General features: G+C 48.1%; 1 protein-coding gene across 1 annotated transcript in view; it reads left to right on the top strand.

The window, feature by feature from the left end:
• NCKAP1L (NCK associated protein 1 like) overlaps nucleotides 1–16,831 on the top strand; it is a 129,486-nt gene that overhangs the window by 100,910 nt on the left and 11,745 nt on the right. Inside the window, exons 27-29 of the mRNA XM_060252162.1 lie at nucleotides 1,196–1,289; nucleotides 7,830–7,946; nucleotides 10,618–10,727. Coding sequence (XP_060108145.1) covers nucleotides 1,196–1,289; nucleotides 7,830–7,946; nucleotides 10,618–10,727 — 321 coding nt within the window. The remainder of the gene's footprint in view (nucleotides 1–1,195; nucleotides 1,290–7,829; nucleotides 7,947–10,617; nucleotides 10,728–16,831) is intronic.

The raw sequence follows: 16,831 nt of genomic DNA, 5'->3' as shown, positions 1-16,831 counted from the left end.
CAGGGCTCTTAGCACAGGTGTACTGTAAGCTCCAGGAGGATTGGCTACATTGGGGTAGCAATTTATTTAGAGGTAGTCAGTGGGACTAGTTCCTGATACATATTTTTAATTGGTGCTGCTAATATAGGGGTGCATTCTGTGTTTATGTTTGGTTTTTAAGTTTGGGCTTGGATCCTCTGAATTTTTGGCCTAGTTGTTGATGCATCTCCATGTGTTGTTGGCGCAATAAGAGTATCTGCTCAAGGTGTTTAAAACTGGGCATCAAGAAATCATGCATTTTTTGTTTATATACATACTTTTAACCAGGACTTTTTTTGTAGCAGGAACTCCTTTGCATATTAGGCCACACACCCCTGATGTAGCCAATCCTCCTGGAGCTTACAGTGGGCCTTGTACAAAGAGTCCTGTAAGCTCTTGGAAGATTGGCTACATCAGGAGTGTGTGGCCTAATATGCAAAGGAGTTCCTGCTACAAAGAAAGCCCTGCTTTGAACAGTCTTGCTCCCCTGTTCACAGTTTAAAATGATGAGACCTGTTTTGACAGGAACATATGAAAATCGGGTAGCTGCCTCTTCTGTATCTTATTGCTGTCTGTTCTTTGTGACATCCACTATGACATCATGATGCTATGAGTCTCTCTGTCCCTTTTGGTCATTGTGGAGAACTGTACTTCAGGTTATGCATGGTGGCATAGTAGACATTGCAGTAGACATTACCAAGATTCAGGGTGGTGTAGTGGCTACAGTTTTGGATTAGGATGTGGGAAACCCAGGTATGAACCCCCACTCTGCATGGAAGCTGGCTGGGTGGCCTTTTCGCCAGTCACAAACTCTCTGCCCAACCTGCTGTCCAGAGCTGTGAATATAAAATGGAGGTGAAGAGAATGATGTAAGTCACTTTGAGTTTTCACGGGGAAACGCAAAGCATAAATGAAGTGTATAAATTATAGGAGAAGGAGAACTAAATGATGTGGACTGGTGATAACTTGGGGTGGAATTCTAGCAGGAGCTCCTTTGCATATTAGGCCACACACCCCTGATGTAGCCAATCCTCCAAGAGCTTACAAGGCTCTTTTTTTGGCTACATCAGGGGGTGTGGCCTAATATGCAAAGGAGCTTCTGCTAGAATTCCACCCCTGGCGACAGCTCTGTGTCTCTGGCACCATCTAGTTCAGCCCTTTGTCACCTTCCCTTTAGGTCACCTTGAGCATCTTCGAACTGGCCACAGCTGCTGGGTCTCCCTGTGATATCGATCCGGCCTTGGTGACTGCCTTCTCCAATCTGAAAAAAGGTAAGGAAACGAGCTTGTGAACTTTCCTGTGGCATTTTAAGTCATGCTGATATTGACCTTTAGAGCCAATATACATTAAGGACTGCCTTTTCCCATATCAACCTACCTGTTCACTCTGGTCATCTTCAGAGGACCTGCTTTGGTCGCCCCCACCATCTGAGGCTAGACAGTGGCCACCTGAGAAAGACCTTTTTTGGTCATGGCTCAAGAATTTTGGAACATTTGTCTCTGTCCCTCTATCGGTATCTTCTGCCAACTAGGGAAGACTGTTGTTGTTTCATTTGGCATATTCCCCCCATAATGGTATTGCCCTTCTCCCTGATTTTGGTGCAGTACATTTAGGCAGGGCTTTTTTTGTAGCAGTAACTCCTTTGCATAATAGGCCACACTCCTGATGTAGCCAATCCTCCTGGAGCTTACAGGGCTTGTAGTCCAGGATCTACTGTAAACTCCAGGAGGATTGGCTATATCAGGGGTATGTGGCCTAATATGCAAATGAGTTCCTGCTACAAAAAAGCCCTGGGTGTTGTTATTGACTGCTTTTACCAGTTTGGTGAGCCAGTTTTGTGTAGTGGTTAAGTGTGTGGACTATTATCTGGGAGAATCAGGTTTGATTCCCCACTCCTCCACTTGCACCTGCTGGAATGGCCTTGGGTCAGCCATAGCTCTCTTAGGAGTTGTCCTTGAAAGGGCAGCTGCTGTGAGAGCCCTCTCAGCCCTGCCCACCTCACAGGGTGTCTGTTGTGGGGGAGAAGATATAGGAGATAGTAAGCCATTCTGAGACTCTGATTCAGAGAGAAGGGCGGGGTATAAACCTTCAGTCTTCATAAATCTGCAGTCTATATGCTGCTTTTAATGGTCCAGATGTTTTAATGGTTTTATGGTCACCTTCTTGGGGTCCCCGAGCAGATAGAAAGGTGGCATAAAAATATTTAAAAGAAATAAAACAAAAACTGCAGGGACTGAAAGATATCCATGCAAGGCCCCCCTTTATGGCAGCTCTTTGAGCATCAGGAAATCTTCACTTGGCAGGGAACTGCACGGGAGGGGGGAAATCTTTCCAGTGCTGTGAGTCGTCTCAGTGGTAATAAATATTTAACTCTTGTCTCTGGGGAGCTGTCACTGCTTGGATGCTTTCACTGGTTTGTTTGTGTTAAAGGCCCACTCGCAGGCTTTCGCCAAGAATGTCGGCTTCCTTGATCTTGCTTTTTAAAGCCTCCTTTGGTTGGAAGTGACAGCCGCTGATTTCTTGCATGCAGTTACAAAGCTTCTCTTCCTTCCACCAGGATCCTACCACCCCTCATTAACTGAAGCACCATCTATCCACTCCCAGGCAGGGAGCAGCTCCCAAGGGAAGCTGTCGGCTTCCTGCCTCTCTTTCCTTTATTTTGGCTTGAAATCCAAATGGTTACCATAGGCAGCATCAATATTGGCTGTGAGGTTGCCAAGCCCCAGGTGGTGGCTGGAGATCTCCCACTATTACAAACTGATCTGCAGGCGACAGTTGGAGTGAGCCACACAGCATGCCTGGACATCAGGGGGCGCTGTGTCACTCTAAGAATGTATAAGTGTTATCTCCTTGAGAGGAATATCTCTCTTTGTCTTAACCTCTGACCCCCCACTTGTCTTTCTCTGCCCACTCATTCCTTTCATAAGGCCTGTGGAGATGTGTCTCTGCAGGTCTCTCTGTAGACAAAATGCTCTGGTACATATGAGCCCGGAAGGTTGCTGCAATCTGCCAACCAACATCTTTTGGCCATCCCTGCCCCAAAGGATGTCCGTCTTGTCTGGGCCAGGGCCTTTTCAGCCCTGGCTCCAACTGGTGGAATCAGCTCCCCATGTTGATTCATGCCCTACCTGATTTGTTCCCTTTCTGTAGGGCCTGTAAGATGGAGCTGTTCTACCAGGTGTTTGGTTGAGGCAAGCGGGTGTCTTCCTTATTGCCTGTACCATCTGTTATCCTCCCCCACATTGATCCATAATCTGAATTATTATATCTAGACCACTGATTATATTCTAACCTACACTATAAGCCCAGCCACCTCTGTTATAGGACTGCGTTGCTTTGTTTTTAATTGCATTTTATTTGTTTTATTGTATTTGACTGGTTTTACCTGGTTGTAATCCACCTTGAGCCCTTTTGGGAAAGGGTGGAATATAAATTCACCAAATAAATAAATACTCTCATTCACACTGTGCTGGACAAGCTGGCCATTTCTTAGTGGCGCAGGACATTTCTCAAAACCCAGGAAACATGGGTCTACTTGGAAGCAGTGTTCCCCGTAAGCTGAGTTAGTGTGAGCTAGCTCACATATTTTTAGCTGCCAGCTCACAGATTTTTGTCTTAGCTCAGGAGGGATGACCCCAGAGCACCCTAATTGATGCAGTAACTCACCACTTTAATGCCAATAGCTCACAGTGTTCCCTCTAAGCTGCAGAGTCTTGTGAGCAAAAATTCTACTTCGTGAGCTGCTGGCATTAAAGTGAGCTGCTGCGTAAATTATTGTGCTCTGGGGTCATCCTTCCTGAGCTAAGACAAAAATCTGTGAGCTGGCAGCTAAAAATCACTGAGCTAGCTCACACTAACTCAGCTTAGAGGGAACACTGTTCAGAAAGTAGAATTTTTGCTCACAAGACTCTTCAGCTTAGAGGGAACATTGCCTGGAAGTCCCCTGAATGTGGGATATATGATATGTGGTGATCCAAAGCTTATTTTGGGGTGCAAAAATAAATGCAGGTGAAAGCCTGGGTGGCGTAATGCTGAGAACGTTGGACTAAGATCTGGGAGATCCACGGATGAAGTCTTGCTCTGCCATTGAGGCTTGCTGGGTAACCGTGGGCCAGCCACCTACTTTCAGTTTAACTGATACGGGGTTGTTGTGAGGATAAACCGGAGGAGGGGAGAATGACAGAAGCCCCACTGGGGAGAAAGGCAGGGTATCAATGAACAGTCTCCACTGTTGAAGATTTCTGGTCCCCTTTTCCTAAGAGTCCCCACCACATAAGAAGGAGCTCGCATCAAGGGGCTGTGATCTGGCAGCTAAAAATCTGTGAACTGGCAACTAAAAATCACTTAGAGGGAACACTTGGTTCTACTTGGTTCGGGGTGCAGGGTGGGGGTAGGTAGGTTGTTCACAAACCAAATTGGAAAAGAGAGGTGTATGTGGGAGCAGGCCCGTAGCCTATGGGGCCTGCCCTTGACTTCAAGGCTAGTGTTGCCAAGTCCCACACAGCCTCCAGCCACTCTAGGAGCTTCCAGGAAAACTCTGTGGTTTTCCTGGATGCTTTAGCAATTTGGGAGGGAAAACTCTTATGGTACAATAGGATGCTAGAGCATCCAAGGAAACCATAGAGTTTTCTGGAAGCTCGTAGAGTGGCTGGAGTGCGATGTTGATGGCATGATGATATCACTGCGAGTGATGTCATCACGCCGGCGATGTCGGGGGAAGATCCCCCCCGCTGGCCCAATGGGGGCTGGCAGGTTGGAAACCTCCAGGGTGGGGGAAACCCGGCTCGGGAACTTGTCAGCCCTATTCTAGGTGCCCCCCCCCCCACTTGGGGTCCTAAACTGGCAGCCTTTGCTCCCTGCCACAGCCTCCTCCCTCCCTGTGATCCAAATCATGTGGGAGAGGTGACAGAAGCAGCCACCAGCCTCCCTGACCAGCTGGTTAGCAGGGTCTTAAAATCATGCAGAGAGGCATGAAGCTGCTTCTGCAGCCTCTCCTGTGCAATTTGGATCGCCATTGGGGGCAGGGGCTTGAGATCCGCCCCCACCAGCGATTCAAATCATGCGGGAGGGCTGGCAGAAGACAGCCACATGCCTCCTGCACCATTTGAAGATCCCAGCTGGTTGACGGGGTCTTTAAATCGCAGGGGAAGCCGGACGACTGCTTCTGCCCGCCCTGCTTGATTTAAATTGCTGGCAGGGGCCAGGAGGCTGCGGTGGGATTTTTTTTGGTGGGAGGGGACTTAAAAATTCAGGTGCCCCCTGGCTTTTTAAAAAGCCCTCTCCCACGCCTAGAAAATCCTAGCTATGGCCCTGCATGGGAGGGTTTGCTGGTATGTCCTTGGAATGTACTGTTGCATGCCTAATGCAATAGAATGTGTGTGTGTGTACGTGAGAGAGTCATCTTTATCTTAGTAAACCAAGATGGGCAAAATCAAATATGCACTTTCTCTGTTGCAGTCCCCACCTTGTGGAATAGCCTGCCTGAGGAGGTCAGGGAAGCTCCTACTCTCCTGTCTTTCCACAAACTATGCAAAACTAAATTATTCAAAAGGGTTTTTCTGTGCAGGCTATACTGTGCCAAATGATTCACAGAGTTACTTGAACAAATTATTAGGGAATGTCGTTGATACTACAGTGATAGCTTGCTGTAAGCTGGATCCTGCTATGTAATTTTGCATCATTTAATGTGCCATGTCAACACGCTTTGACTCACTCTGTGTAATCCATTTTGAGTCTCATTGAGAGAGCCAGTTTGGTGTAGTGGTTAATTGCGCGGACTCTTATCTGGGAGAACCGGGTTTGATTCCCCACTTCTCCACTTGCAGCTGCTGGAACGGCCTTGGATCGCAGGAGTTGTCCTTGAAAGGGCAGCTGCTGTAAAAGCTCTCTCAGCCCTACGCACCTCACAGGGTGTCTGTTGTCGGGGAGAGGAAGGTAAAGGAGATTGTGACTACTCTGAGACTCTTTCAGAGTTTAGGGCAGGATATAAATCCAATATCATCATCTTCTTCAGTTCTGGTTTTTTTTAGATTTCTGGTTGCTTCTACAGTCTAAATACTATCTCACCATTTATCACGCACCTCATCCTGTTGATTGTATTGACTCACTCTGTGTAATCCACTTTGAGTCTCACTGAGGAAGGGAGGCTACAGATAATGTAAAAAAAAGAGTCTTCTATTATGAGGAACTCCATTCTAGACAGGATAGTGTAGAGACAGTATTCTAAACTAGCTAGCTAACTAGGGTGGATGGAGATTCAGGAGAGCCCTTCTTGCTCTGGTGATGGAAAGATGGAGAAGAAGACAGAGAGAGAAGGTATCAGCGGCAAGCAGGGGAGATTCCTGGAGAGTAGCAATCTACGCATCAAAGGGACAGCACCAGAAGAGAAGAAGGATACTGAGCCAGTTTGGTGTAGTGGTCAAGTGTGAGGACTTTTATCTGGGAGAACTGGGTTTGATTTCTCCACTCCTCCACTTGCACCTGCTGGAAAGGCCTTGGGTCAGCCATAGCTCTTGTAGGAGTTTTCCTTGAAAAGGCAGCTGCTGTAAGAGCTCTCTCAGCCCTACCCACCTCACAGGGTGTCTGTTGTGCGGCGGGGGGGGGGGGGGGAGGTAAAGGAGATTCAGAGTATAAGGCAGAATATAAATCCAATATCATCATCATCTTCTTCTTGGCTGATCCCTCTCTCTGACCCTCTCGCAGGGGTGTCAGATGTGGAGCCCAGGGGCCAGATCAGGCCCCCAGAGGGCTCCTATCAGGCCCACAAGCAAGTCTGCTTCCTTCTCTCTTGCTTCCTTCTGCATCACCACTTCCTTTGGCAGGTTTTCTCAATCGCACAAGAGCAACGGAGCAAAGCCTCTATTTTCTTCATTGGCTGAGGCTTGCTTTGATACTGACCATAATATTGCAACAGTGCTAATACTTTAAGCATGTTTTATTTTCTGCTTAAAAAAAAACTTTGTGTTTGTCTGTGTCCTTTATAAAGTTTATATTTTCACTACCCAGCGTTACATTTTATGATGCAGAGATCCATTACATTTTACGACATATTTTAGGGATCAGAGGTGCATTAGTAGCCACAGCGTATTGTTGGAACTCTCTGGGGCAGTGATGCTCTGTATTTTTTTTGGGGGGGGGGGTTGGGGGGGGAACAGTGGGAGGGCATCTAGTGTCCTGGCCTCACTGATGGACCTCCTGATGGCATCTGGGTTTTTTTGGCCACTGTGTGACACAGAGTGTTGGACTGGATGGGCCATTGGCCTGATCCAACATGGCTTCTCTTATGTTCTTTTGACACACATGGCCCAGCCTGACAAGGTCTCATTTATGTCAGATCCAGCCCTCATAACAAATGAGTTCAACAGTCCTCCCCTGATCCCCAAGACTTCCAGCACCTACTGCCCCCTACTTGGGGGCCTTTGGAGGCGTAGCCTAGAGTCCCAGCAGCAGGACATGCCTGGAATGCTGACTGTTTGGGACCCTTCTCTCCCAAATTCTAGCAGTGAACTTCCTTTCTTTTCCTCTTTCCCCTGCACATGCCTGTTGATTCAAGCAGAGCCAAGTGGTGTCAGCTCTGTTCAGCCTGCTGTCTCCATCCATCAGATAATTTATCGGTCTGTCACAGCCGCTACAGCTTTTTAGAACTCTCCCCCCCCCACCATTTTCTTGGGGTGAGTCTGCCAAGCCAACCAAGCCGGGGAAAGGAACCGAGAGCATAAACCCAGCTTATTCCTGAGATCTCTCACCGTACATCATTCCTTTTGCCTTCCTGACAGACGGCTCATCCCCTGAGGAGGAATACAAGGTTGCAGACGGCTCATCCCCTGAGGAGGAATACAAGGTTGCCTGTCTGCTGTTGGTCTTCGTAGCTGTGTCTCTGCCACTCCTGGCCACTGACCCTTCCTCTGTCTATGCCTCTGCGATCAACGGTAAGATACAAGGCACACAGCCTTTCAGCTTTCCCGAACCCACCTTTCTGATCTACTTGTCAGGTGTGCATGCGTCCTCTCCACATGCCTGCAAGTAGAAAAGAGTAAGAGTCCAGCAGCACCTTAAAGACAAACAAAATTTGCAGCAGGGTTTTAGTCTTTAATATGGCTTTTTTGGTAGAAAAAGCCCAGCATGAACTCATTTGCATATTAGGCCACACCCCCTGATGGCACTATTGTTCCACATAGGGCTTTTTTTGTAGAAACAACCCATCAGGGACTCATTTGCATATTAGGCCACACCCCCTGACCCCAAGCCAGCCGGAACTGCATTCCTGTGCGTTCCTGCACAAAAAAAAGCCCTGGTCTTTAAGCTGCTGCTGGACTGTTATTCTTTTCTACCGCTACAGATAGACTAACGTGGCTACCCAGCTTCATCTGTGCCTGCAAGTGTTTATCATGGTAGCTGCAGGAGGTTGTACCCTGTAGCCTAGCGCCTCCCTTCATTCAGTGGTGAGGATAACAGAAGCAGTATCTATTTCAAGTAGGGTTTCCAACCTCCAGGTGGGGCCTGAACACCTCCTGGAATTACAACATCTCCAGACTGCAAACTCATATGTTGATTTTGCATTGAGAAAAAGGTAAAGGTGGTCCCCTGTGCAAGCCCCAGTTGTTTCCAACTCTGGGGTGACGTTGCTTTCACAGCGTTTTCACGGCAGACATTTTACAGGGTGAACAAAGTAGGAGTCAAGTATACCTTTAAGACCAACAAAGTTTTATTCAGAACGTAAGCTGAATGAAACTTTGTTGGTCTTAAAAGCTGCACTTGACTCCTACTTTGTTCTACTGCTTCAGACCAACACGGCTGCCCACTTGGATCTTTTTACAGGGTGGTTTGCCATTGCCTTCCGCAGTCATCTACACTTTACCCCCAGCAAGCTGGGTACTCATTTTACCGACCTCGGAAGGATGGAAGGCTGAGTCAAACTTGAGCCGGCTACCTGAACCCAGCTTCTGCCAGGATCGAACTCAGGTCATGAGCAGAGCTTGGATTGCAGTACTGCAGCTTTACCACTCTGCGCCAGGGGGCTCTTCCTCTTTGCATTGATAGCATTGCACAAACAGGTGATGGCTTTAGTATATGTTGCCATCTACCTTGGCTGCATGACGGGTGTATCATCAAGCTTTGGGGTCGGTATGGCTGACCAATATAATTGCTGTTCTGACTATAGAACAAAGTCCAATGCCACCTTAAGACCAACAACGTTTAATTCTGGATATAAGCTTTCGTGTGCAAGCACGCTTGTTCAGATAGATTCCGATTGTGTGAGAATAGAGAGAGCGAATCTGCTAAAGATATTTCATCCAGTAGTGGGTTCTCTCTTTTTTTGGTTTGTCTGTTTGTTTTCTGCAACAGCTTCAGAGCCAGGAAGATTTTCCAGGAGCCAGTTTGGAAAGGGAGAGGCAAACAGGGACCGAGCCTTATTGGTGACAGGAGAGAGACTCTCTTCTCAGTAGTGCTTTCTGATCTGTTAAGACAGTCTTCATTGTGCATGTCATACTTGATTCTTATTGTACTGTTATTTTGCTGTTTATTATGCACATCATATAATGCTTCATTGTATTGTTCTCCTGTGTTGTAAGCTTGCTTTTATTCCCTGCATTATTCTATTGTGGGTTTTTTTGTGCATGTGTGGATTGAGCTACAGTTTGCTGGTTCTCCTGCCTTATTTTTAATTGTAATCCCAACTTGAGTCTCAGCTAGAAAGGCAGACTGCTATAAGCGAAGCAAATCAATCAATCAATCAGTCCTCATAGACAGTACTGAATTGAAAGATGCTAGGAAACAAACTTACTTTAGCCTTCAGAAATCACAGGCACCAATCTGTGAGAAGGAGGGCAGAAAGGTTTGAGCCAGTGCCAGCTCTCATGGCTCTTTCTTATAAACCCAGGGGAAGGCTGATCACCACTTCGGGATCAGGAAGGAATTTTTCTCCAGGCCAGATTGCCCCGGGGGATCCTGGAGGTTTTTTTGCGTTCCTCTGGGCATAGAGCAGGGGTCACCGAGGGAGTGAGGACAGGTAGCAGTGAATTCCCTGTGTTTTGCATGGGGTTGGGCTAGATCGGGGTGGTCAAACTGTGGTTCAGGAGCCACATGTGGCTCTTTCAAACATACTATGTGGCTCTTGAAGCCCCCACCACCCCATCAGCTGGCTTGGAGAAGGCATTTCTCTCTTTAAATCATTTCTTGAAGCCAAGCCAGCCGGCAACTTGGAAAATGCATTCAAAGTTAAAATTGCTTTCTTTCCACCTCTCCCTCCCTCCCCATCTATTTCCTTCCTTCCTTCCTTCCTTCCTTCCTTCCTTCCTTCCTTCCTTCCTTCCTTCCTTCCTTCCTTCTCTCAAACATCTGATGTTCATGTCCTGCAGCTCTCAAGCATCTGATGTTTATTCTACCTGGCTCTTACGTTAAGCAAGCTTGGCCACCCCTGGAGTAGATGACCCTTGAGACCCTTTCCAGCTCTGTGTTTCAATTACGGATCCATTTTTTTTCAAGTCACCTTGACTTTTTCCATCCTTGCTTTAAGTCCTTCATACATCCACAACAGTCAGGGTTCAAAGCCGCAGTTTCTACAAATGTCGGTACTAATGCAGATCTCTCTTTTTCCAGGTTTTAACAACAACATCCACTGCCTAGCTAAAGCCATCATCCAAGTCTCAGCTGCCCTCTTCACTATCTACAACAAGAACATCGAGAGCCACTTGAAGGAATTCCTCATGGTGAGTGAAGCCCTTCATCCGTATAATCTCCAATACTCCTTACACAGGACCTTTGCCCTGGTTTCCTCCTGTTCTCGCTGTATTCTAATGCCCCTGTATAAATCGATGGTGCAGCCTCATTTGGAATACCATGTATAATTCTGGTCACTGCAACTCAAAAAAGATATTCTAGCATTGGAAAAAGTCCAGAAAAGGGCAACTAGAATGATTAAATGGTATATGTAATTACAGTGTACATAGGTAAAGGTAGTTCCCTGTGCAAGCACCAGTCGTTTCTGACTCTGGGGTGACGTCGCATCATGACGTTTTCGTGGCGGACTTTTTACGGGGTGGTTTGCCATTGCCTTCCCCAGTCATCTACACTTTCCCCCAAGCAAGCTGGGTACTCATTTTACCGACCTCAGAAGGATGGAAGGCTGAGTCAACCTTGAGCCAGCTACCTGAACCCAGCTTCCACTGGGATCGAACTCAGGTTGTGAGCAGAGGTTAACACTGCAGTATTGCAGCTGGAGGTTGGAGCATCTTCCTTGTGCTAGCTGGATCCTTGGCAGCCAGAGGTACTGGGGGCCTTGCAATCTGAGGGGTGCTGCTGTTCCTTCTGGGAGGGCAGGAAGGAGGCTTCGCTTTTGCCTGGCCAGAGAGACCAGCTAGGAGGGGCTTCAGGTTAGCATGGGGGTGGGTGGGGAGAAGCCCAGGGCTCTTTTTTCTAACAGGAGCTCCTCTGCATTTTAGGCCATGCCCCCCTGATGTAGCCAATCCTCCAAGAGCTTAGAGGGCTCTTAGTGCAGGGCCTACTGTAAGCTCCAGGAGGATTGGTTACATTGGGGGGGCATGGCCTAATATGCAGAAAAGCTCCTGCTAGAAAAAGAGCCCAGAAGCCTGGTTGTAGCCAGATCCCCCTGGAAGGTTTACTGAGTTAGACAAATGGGGGAGGGGCTGTCACTTTAATTGAGAAGCCGAGAAAGTGTTTAGGGCCAAACTGGGTGGCCCCCTGCCCCCCCCAAACAAAAAATGTGGACCCCACCGAACATGAAATCCTGGCTATAGCCCTGGATGTAAGCTTTCATGTGCACACCCAAGAAAGCTTAACACCTTGAATAAAACTTTGTTGGTCATTGGTTGTGAGCCGCCCTGAGCCTGCTTCATTGGGGAGGGCGGGATATAAATCCAATAAACCTATAAACCTTAAGGGTGTCAAAATTTGTTCTGCTGTCTCAGACTAATACAGCTGGATCTATTCCTAAATATTTTGTTGGTCTCTTGAGGTGCCGCTGGACTCGAATCTTCTACAGCAGATCGGCACGGCTACCCTCTGTAATTATCCTGAGCCCAAAGTGGGATCCTTCTAAGCTCATTGATTTCATTGGACTTCAAATGGCATAAATCTGCCTGCAGTGGGACTGTAAATCCATCTTCCCCCAGCACCATGGCCCCCACCAATGTTCCCTCTAAGCTGAGTTACTGTGAGCTAGCTCACAGTTTTTTAGCCTCCAGCTCACACGTTTGCCTTCGCTCAGGAAAAATGGCCCCAGGGCAAACTAATTTATGCAGGAGCGCACAACTTTAATGCCAGTAGCACACAAAGTAGGATTTTTGCTCACAAGACTCCACAGCTTAGAGGGAGTATTGGTCCCCACCCGATTTGCCCTCCTTTTCCACAGCAAACCTTGCCTGATCATGGATCTTCGGCTTCTCCTTAAGCTGAAAGCAGAACAGAACAGGGAGAAGGAGTTGTAACCAGCACAGCAGCTAGGAGAGAGCTGGTTGCAAGCAACCCCTCACCCACTCCGTTTTGTTGCTACCATTTTTAGATTTTTCCGTAGCCTGTCCACCCACCCTCTGTGGGTGGCCGACCTAAGCTTGGTCGACCTAACGGTGCCGACCTAAGCTTGGGTATACTCAGAAATAAATTCCATTTGGCTCAGCGGGATTTCATTGAGGCTGCAATCCGAAGAATGCTTTTCTTGGCACAAACCCCACTGAAAAAAATGGGACTTATATCTGAGCAGGCCTGTTTAGGCTCACTTCCTGTGTTTGCTAAAATCAGATAGAAGAGGGGTGGCCAAACTTGCTTAATGTAAGAGCCACAAATAATAAACATCAGATGTTTGAGAACTGCAAGACATGAACATCAGATTTTTGAGAGTGGGAAGGAAGGAAGGAAGATAAATGGACAGATGGATAGATGGGGCGGTAGAAAGAAAGCAACTTTAAATGCATTCTCCATGCTTGGCTTGGAGGAACGAGGTCATTCTTTCTCAGGCACCTTGGCTTGGAGAAGAGATTTAAGGAGGTAAATGCCTTCTCCAAGCCAACTGATGGGGTAGGGGGGCTTTGAGAGCCGCACAGTATATGTGAAAGAGCCACATGTGGCTCCTGAGCCACAGTCTGGCTACCCCTGAGATAGAAGGATGTCTATGAACTGCAAGATCTTATGAAATTTAAAAACTGCATCCCTGATCTCACAGCTGATGACTTGTCCGGTGTCCTTCCAGGAAGGAGAATATTTACAACCTTCCGATTCTGGCAATGCCTTTTCTGCCATTCTGTAGGGATGCTTGGGGAGCACCACGCATGACCAAAGCCATTGCATTTGTGGTGCAGGTGTCCTGGAAGATTGCCCTCTATTACGTTTTCCTTTTAGAGGAACAAGGTAGTTCTTTCCCCGGCACCTTCCTCTTTTTCCCCTTCTCATCTATTTTACAGAAAATGTAATTTTTTACTTGTTAGTGAGGAGAGGTTGTTTATTGAGGAATATGTGCCCTTTTGTCGCAGGAAAGACAGTGACAAATGCATGTGGACAAGCGTGCAATATAGGCTATTTTAAGGCGACGTGCTGGTTTTAATTTTTGCCTCATATGTTTATTTCAGCATTGGTAGGTCTTTTAAAAAAATCTTTAAATGACATTTGAGGGGCTGTGGCTCACTGGCAGAGCATTTGCTTGGCAGGCAGAAGGTGCCAGGTTCAATCCTCAGCATCTCCGGTTAAAAGGATCAGGTAGAACAGGGGTGTCAAACATGCGGCCCGGCGGCTGAATCAGGCCCCTGGAGGGCTCCTGTCAGGCCCCCAAGCAACTGGCTGTCATCTGCTTCCTTCTCCCTCTCTTACTTCCTTTTGTATCACATCTTGCTCAATTGCACAGGAGCTACAGTGCAAAGCCTCTGTCTTCTCCATCAGCTGAGGTTCCTTCCTTGGGGAGGAAGCAGGGGGAGGGATAGCTTGCTCCAAAGGAAGCTCTGGCTCTTTCCTTCCCTCCCCAGGGGATCAGGCGGGGGAGGAGCCTCAGCCAATGGAAGAAAGAGAGCTTAGTAGCTCTGCTTTGCAACTAAGAGAACCTGGATTGCTTGGGAGAGATAAAAGGAAACCACCTTTAAGACCAACACATGCTAATGTTTTAAGCATGTTTCATTTGCAGCTGCTGGAATGACCTTGGGTCAGCCATAGCTCTCGCAAAGGTTGTCCTTGAAGGGGTAGCTGCTGTGAGAGCTCTCTCAGCCTCACCCACCTCACAGGGTGTCTGTTGTGGGGGAAGAAGACTAAGGAGATTATAAGCCACTCTGAGACTCTGATTCAGAGAGTAGGGCGGGGTATAAATCTGCAGTCGTCTTCTTCTTTGACTGGGAGAAGAAAGTTGGGCACAGCCATCTAGGGCCAGAGTCACCTTTTTTATTCTGCAGAAAGAGCTGTCTCCCTTCCTCTTCCTCCACCACTACCACTATTAAGGTGAGGGATTTTTTTATTCCTTTCCTGCCCTCCATAGCTGGGAGAAGGAAGCTTGAAGTGGCTCCACTAAAGATCCATTTCAGCTCAGGCATCAAGGGACTGGGGGACCAATAGCTGGAGGCCCACAAGGTCAGGCTTGTGCTAAGAACTTATTACTTATTTATTTATTACATTAAACTTTTATCCCGCCCTCTCCGCAAGCAGACTCAGGGCGGCTTACAACATTCATTTATACAATCAAGAACAATAAATCAATACAACGTTAATACAATTAAAATATTTTAAAAACTATTTCATGGTGCTGTATCATTACTATGTTGGCGGTTCTGTGGTTCTGCTTTTCGGACGGTGATCACCGAGTACTCTAACTGATGTCAGGTGGCAGCTCTCTCTCAGTTAAACATCGAAGGCCTGTCGAAACAATTCGGTCTTACAGGCCCTGCGGAACGTAGGGAGGTCCCGCAGGGCCCTTATGGCCTCCGGGAGAGCATTCCATAATTCTGGTGCTGCCACCGAGAAGGCCCTGGCTCGTGTCAAACGCAACCTGGCCTCCTTGAAACCTCACTAGGTGCATGGGTCCAGAGGAGGGCGACGAAGATGGTGAGGGGTCTGGAGACCAAGTCCTATGAAGAAAGGTTGATGGAGCTGGGCCTGTTTACCTGGAAAGGAGGCGGCTGAGAGGTGATAGGATCACTATAATATAGTGGGTTCTGTGCATGGAGTTGCCAGCTGAGTGATCACAAGCTCTTTAATAGACATGATACAGGATAGGGCTACATTACAAGACGGGATGGCGGCCTACCGGCCCAACTTATATACATCTCTGGATTCTTGCGCTAGCACATCATTGGGTCATTCAAACTGGTGGGGGCTTGTGATTGGTCTAGGATTTGGATCCTGCAACCCTTTGTTCCCAAGTCCCCAAGCTCAGTCCGTATGGCTCCAATGAGCCTGGCAGGCACACCCAAAGTCTTCACTTGAGTCCACATACATAACAATCACCATCTTCAAGTCCTTGAAGGGCTGTCATCTAGAGTATGGTGCAAATTGTTTTCTGTGGCCTCAGAAGGTCGGACTGCAACTAACGGGTTGAAATTAAATCAAAAGAGTTTCCAGTTCAACATTAGGAAGAACTTCCTGGCGGTTAGAGCGATTCCTCAGTGGAACAGACTTCCTCGGGAGGTGGTGGGCTCTCCTTCTTCGGAGGTTTTTAAACAGAGGCCATCTGACAGTAATGAAGATCCTGTGAATTTAGGGGGAGGTGTTTGTGAGTTTCCTGCATTGTGCAGGGGGTTGGACTAGATGACCCTGGAGGTCCCTTCTAACTCTATGATTCTGTGGATCAGATTCCTACCCTGCTTCCTGCTGCAGAGAAGAAGCTGACCTTTAGAAACAGAGGTTTGGGCACAGCCTCTTCTGAAATGTCCCTTCTGGCCAGAAACAGACAGACAGCTTGGTGTAGTGGTGAAGTGCGTGGACTCTAATCTGGGAGAACCGGGTTTGATTCCCCACTCCTCCACTTGCAGCTGCTGAGTGACCTTGGGTCAGTCACAGTTCTCAGAAGAGCTCTCTCAGCTCCACTTACCTCATAGGGTGTCTGTTGTGGGCAGGCCCAGCACTAGGGATTCTGCAGCCCCAGGCAGAACCCCACACTCCAGCCCGCCCTCCGGACTCTAATCGCATGTGCTTTGTGCGTGCAGCAAGACGACGTCATCTGAAGTGATGTCTTCGCGATGGTGCGCTCTGCTGTCCTAGCCTGATCCCTCTGAACGGGGGGAGAGGGCTGGGCAAGGATGGGCCAAGCATTCTCACTTGGCCTGCCCCTCGCCCAGCAGTCTCCCCCCACCCTCCGCTTCAGAAGGAGCTGGCTGGGCAGCAGCCGCCTGCATGCTTCTTCCTCCATTCCAGATTGCCCAGCCAGCTTCCTTGGCACAAGTGGGGACGGGACGGGGAGAGGGTGCCTGCCCCCACCTTCCACCCCCACAGCAAGGTGGCACCCCAGTCAGCCACCTAGCTTGCCGACTCCCATGCGCCAGCTCTGGTTGTGGGGAGAGGAAGGGAAAGAAGATCGTAAGCCTCTGATACTCCCTCAGGTAGTGAAAGGCAGGGTATAAAGCCAACCTCCTCCTCCTCCAAAGACTGCTACCTGGCAAACAAACAAAGAATTCACAGGTGTGACGGAATCCTCTGCTTTGGATCTTTGAGACTTGGCAGACAGCACTCCCAGGAGCCCCGAGACGGCAGATGGGAGGAGAGTGCTATTTGCTGCTGGGTCCTGCGCGGACTTTTTAAGTGCCCATCTGCTCAAGTAGGGGAAAGAACAACCACAGGCCTGCAATCTCACATCTTGCAGAGAGTTTTCTCCTTGCAGATATATATA

This window comes from Heteronotia binoei, chromosome 13, assembly GCF_032191835.1.
Source record: "Heteronotia binoei isolate CCM8104 ecotype False Entrance Well chromosome 13, APGP_CSIRO_Hbin_v1, whole genome shotgun sequence".
Classification (NCBI taxonomy): Eukaryota; Metazoa; Chordata; class Lepidosauria; order Squamata; family Gekkonidae; genus Heteronotia; species Heteronotia binoei.
The sequence above is the reverse complement of the archived record's forward strand: the minus strand, read 5'-3'. Positions and strand labels throughout refer to the sequence as shown.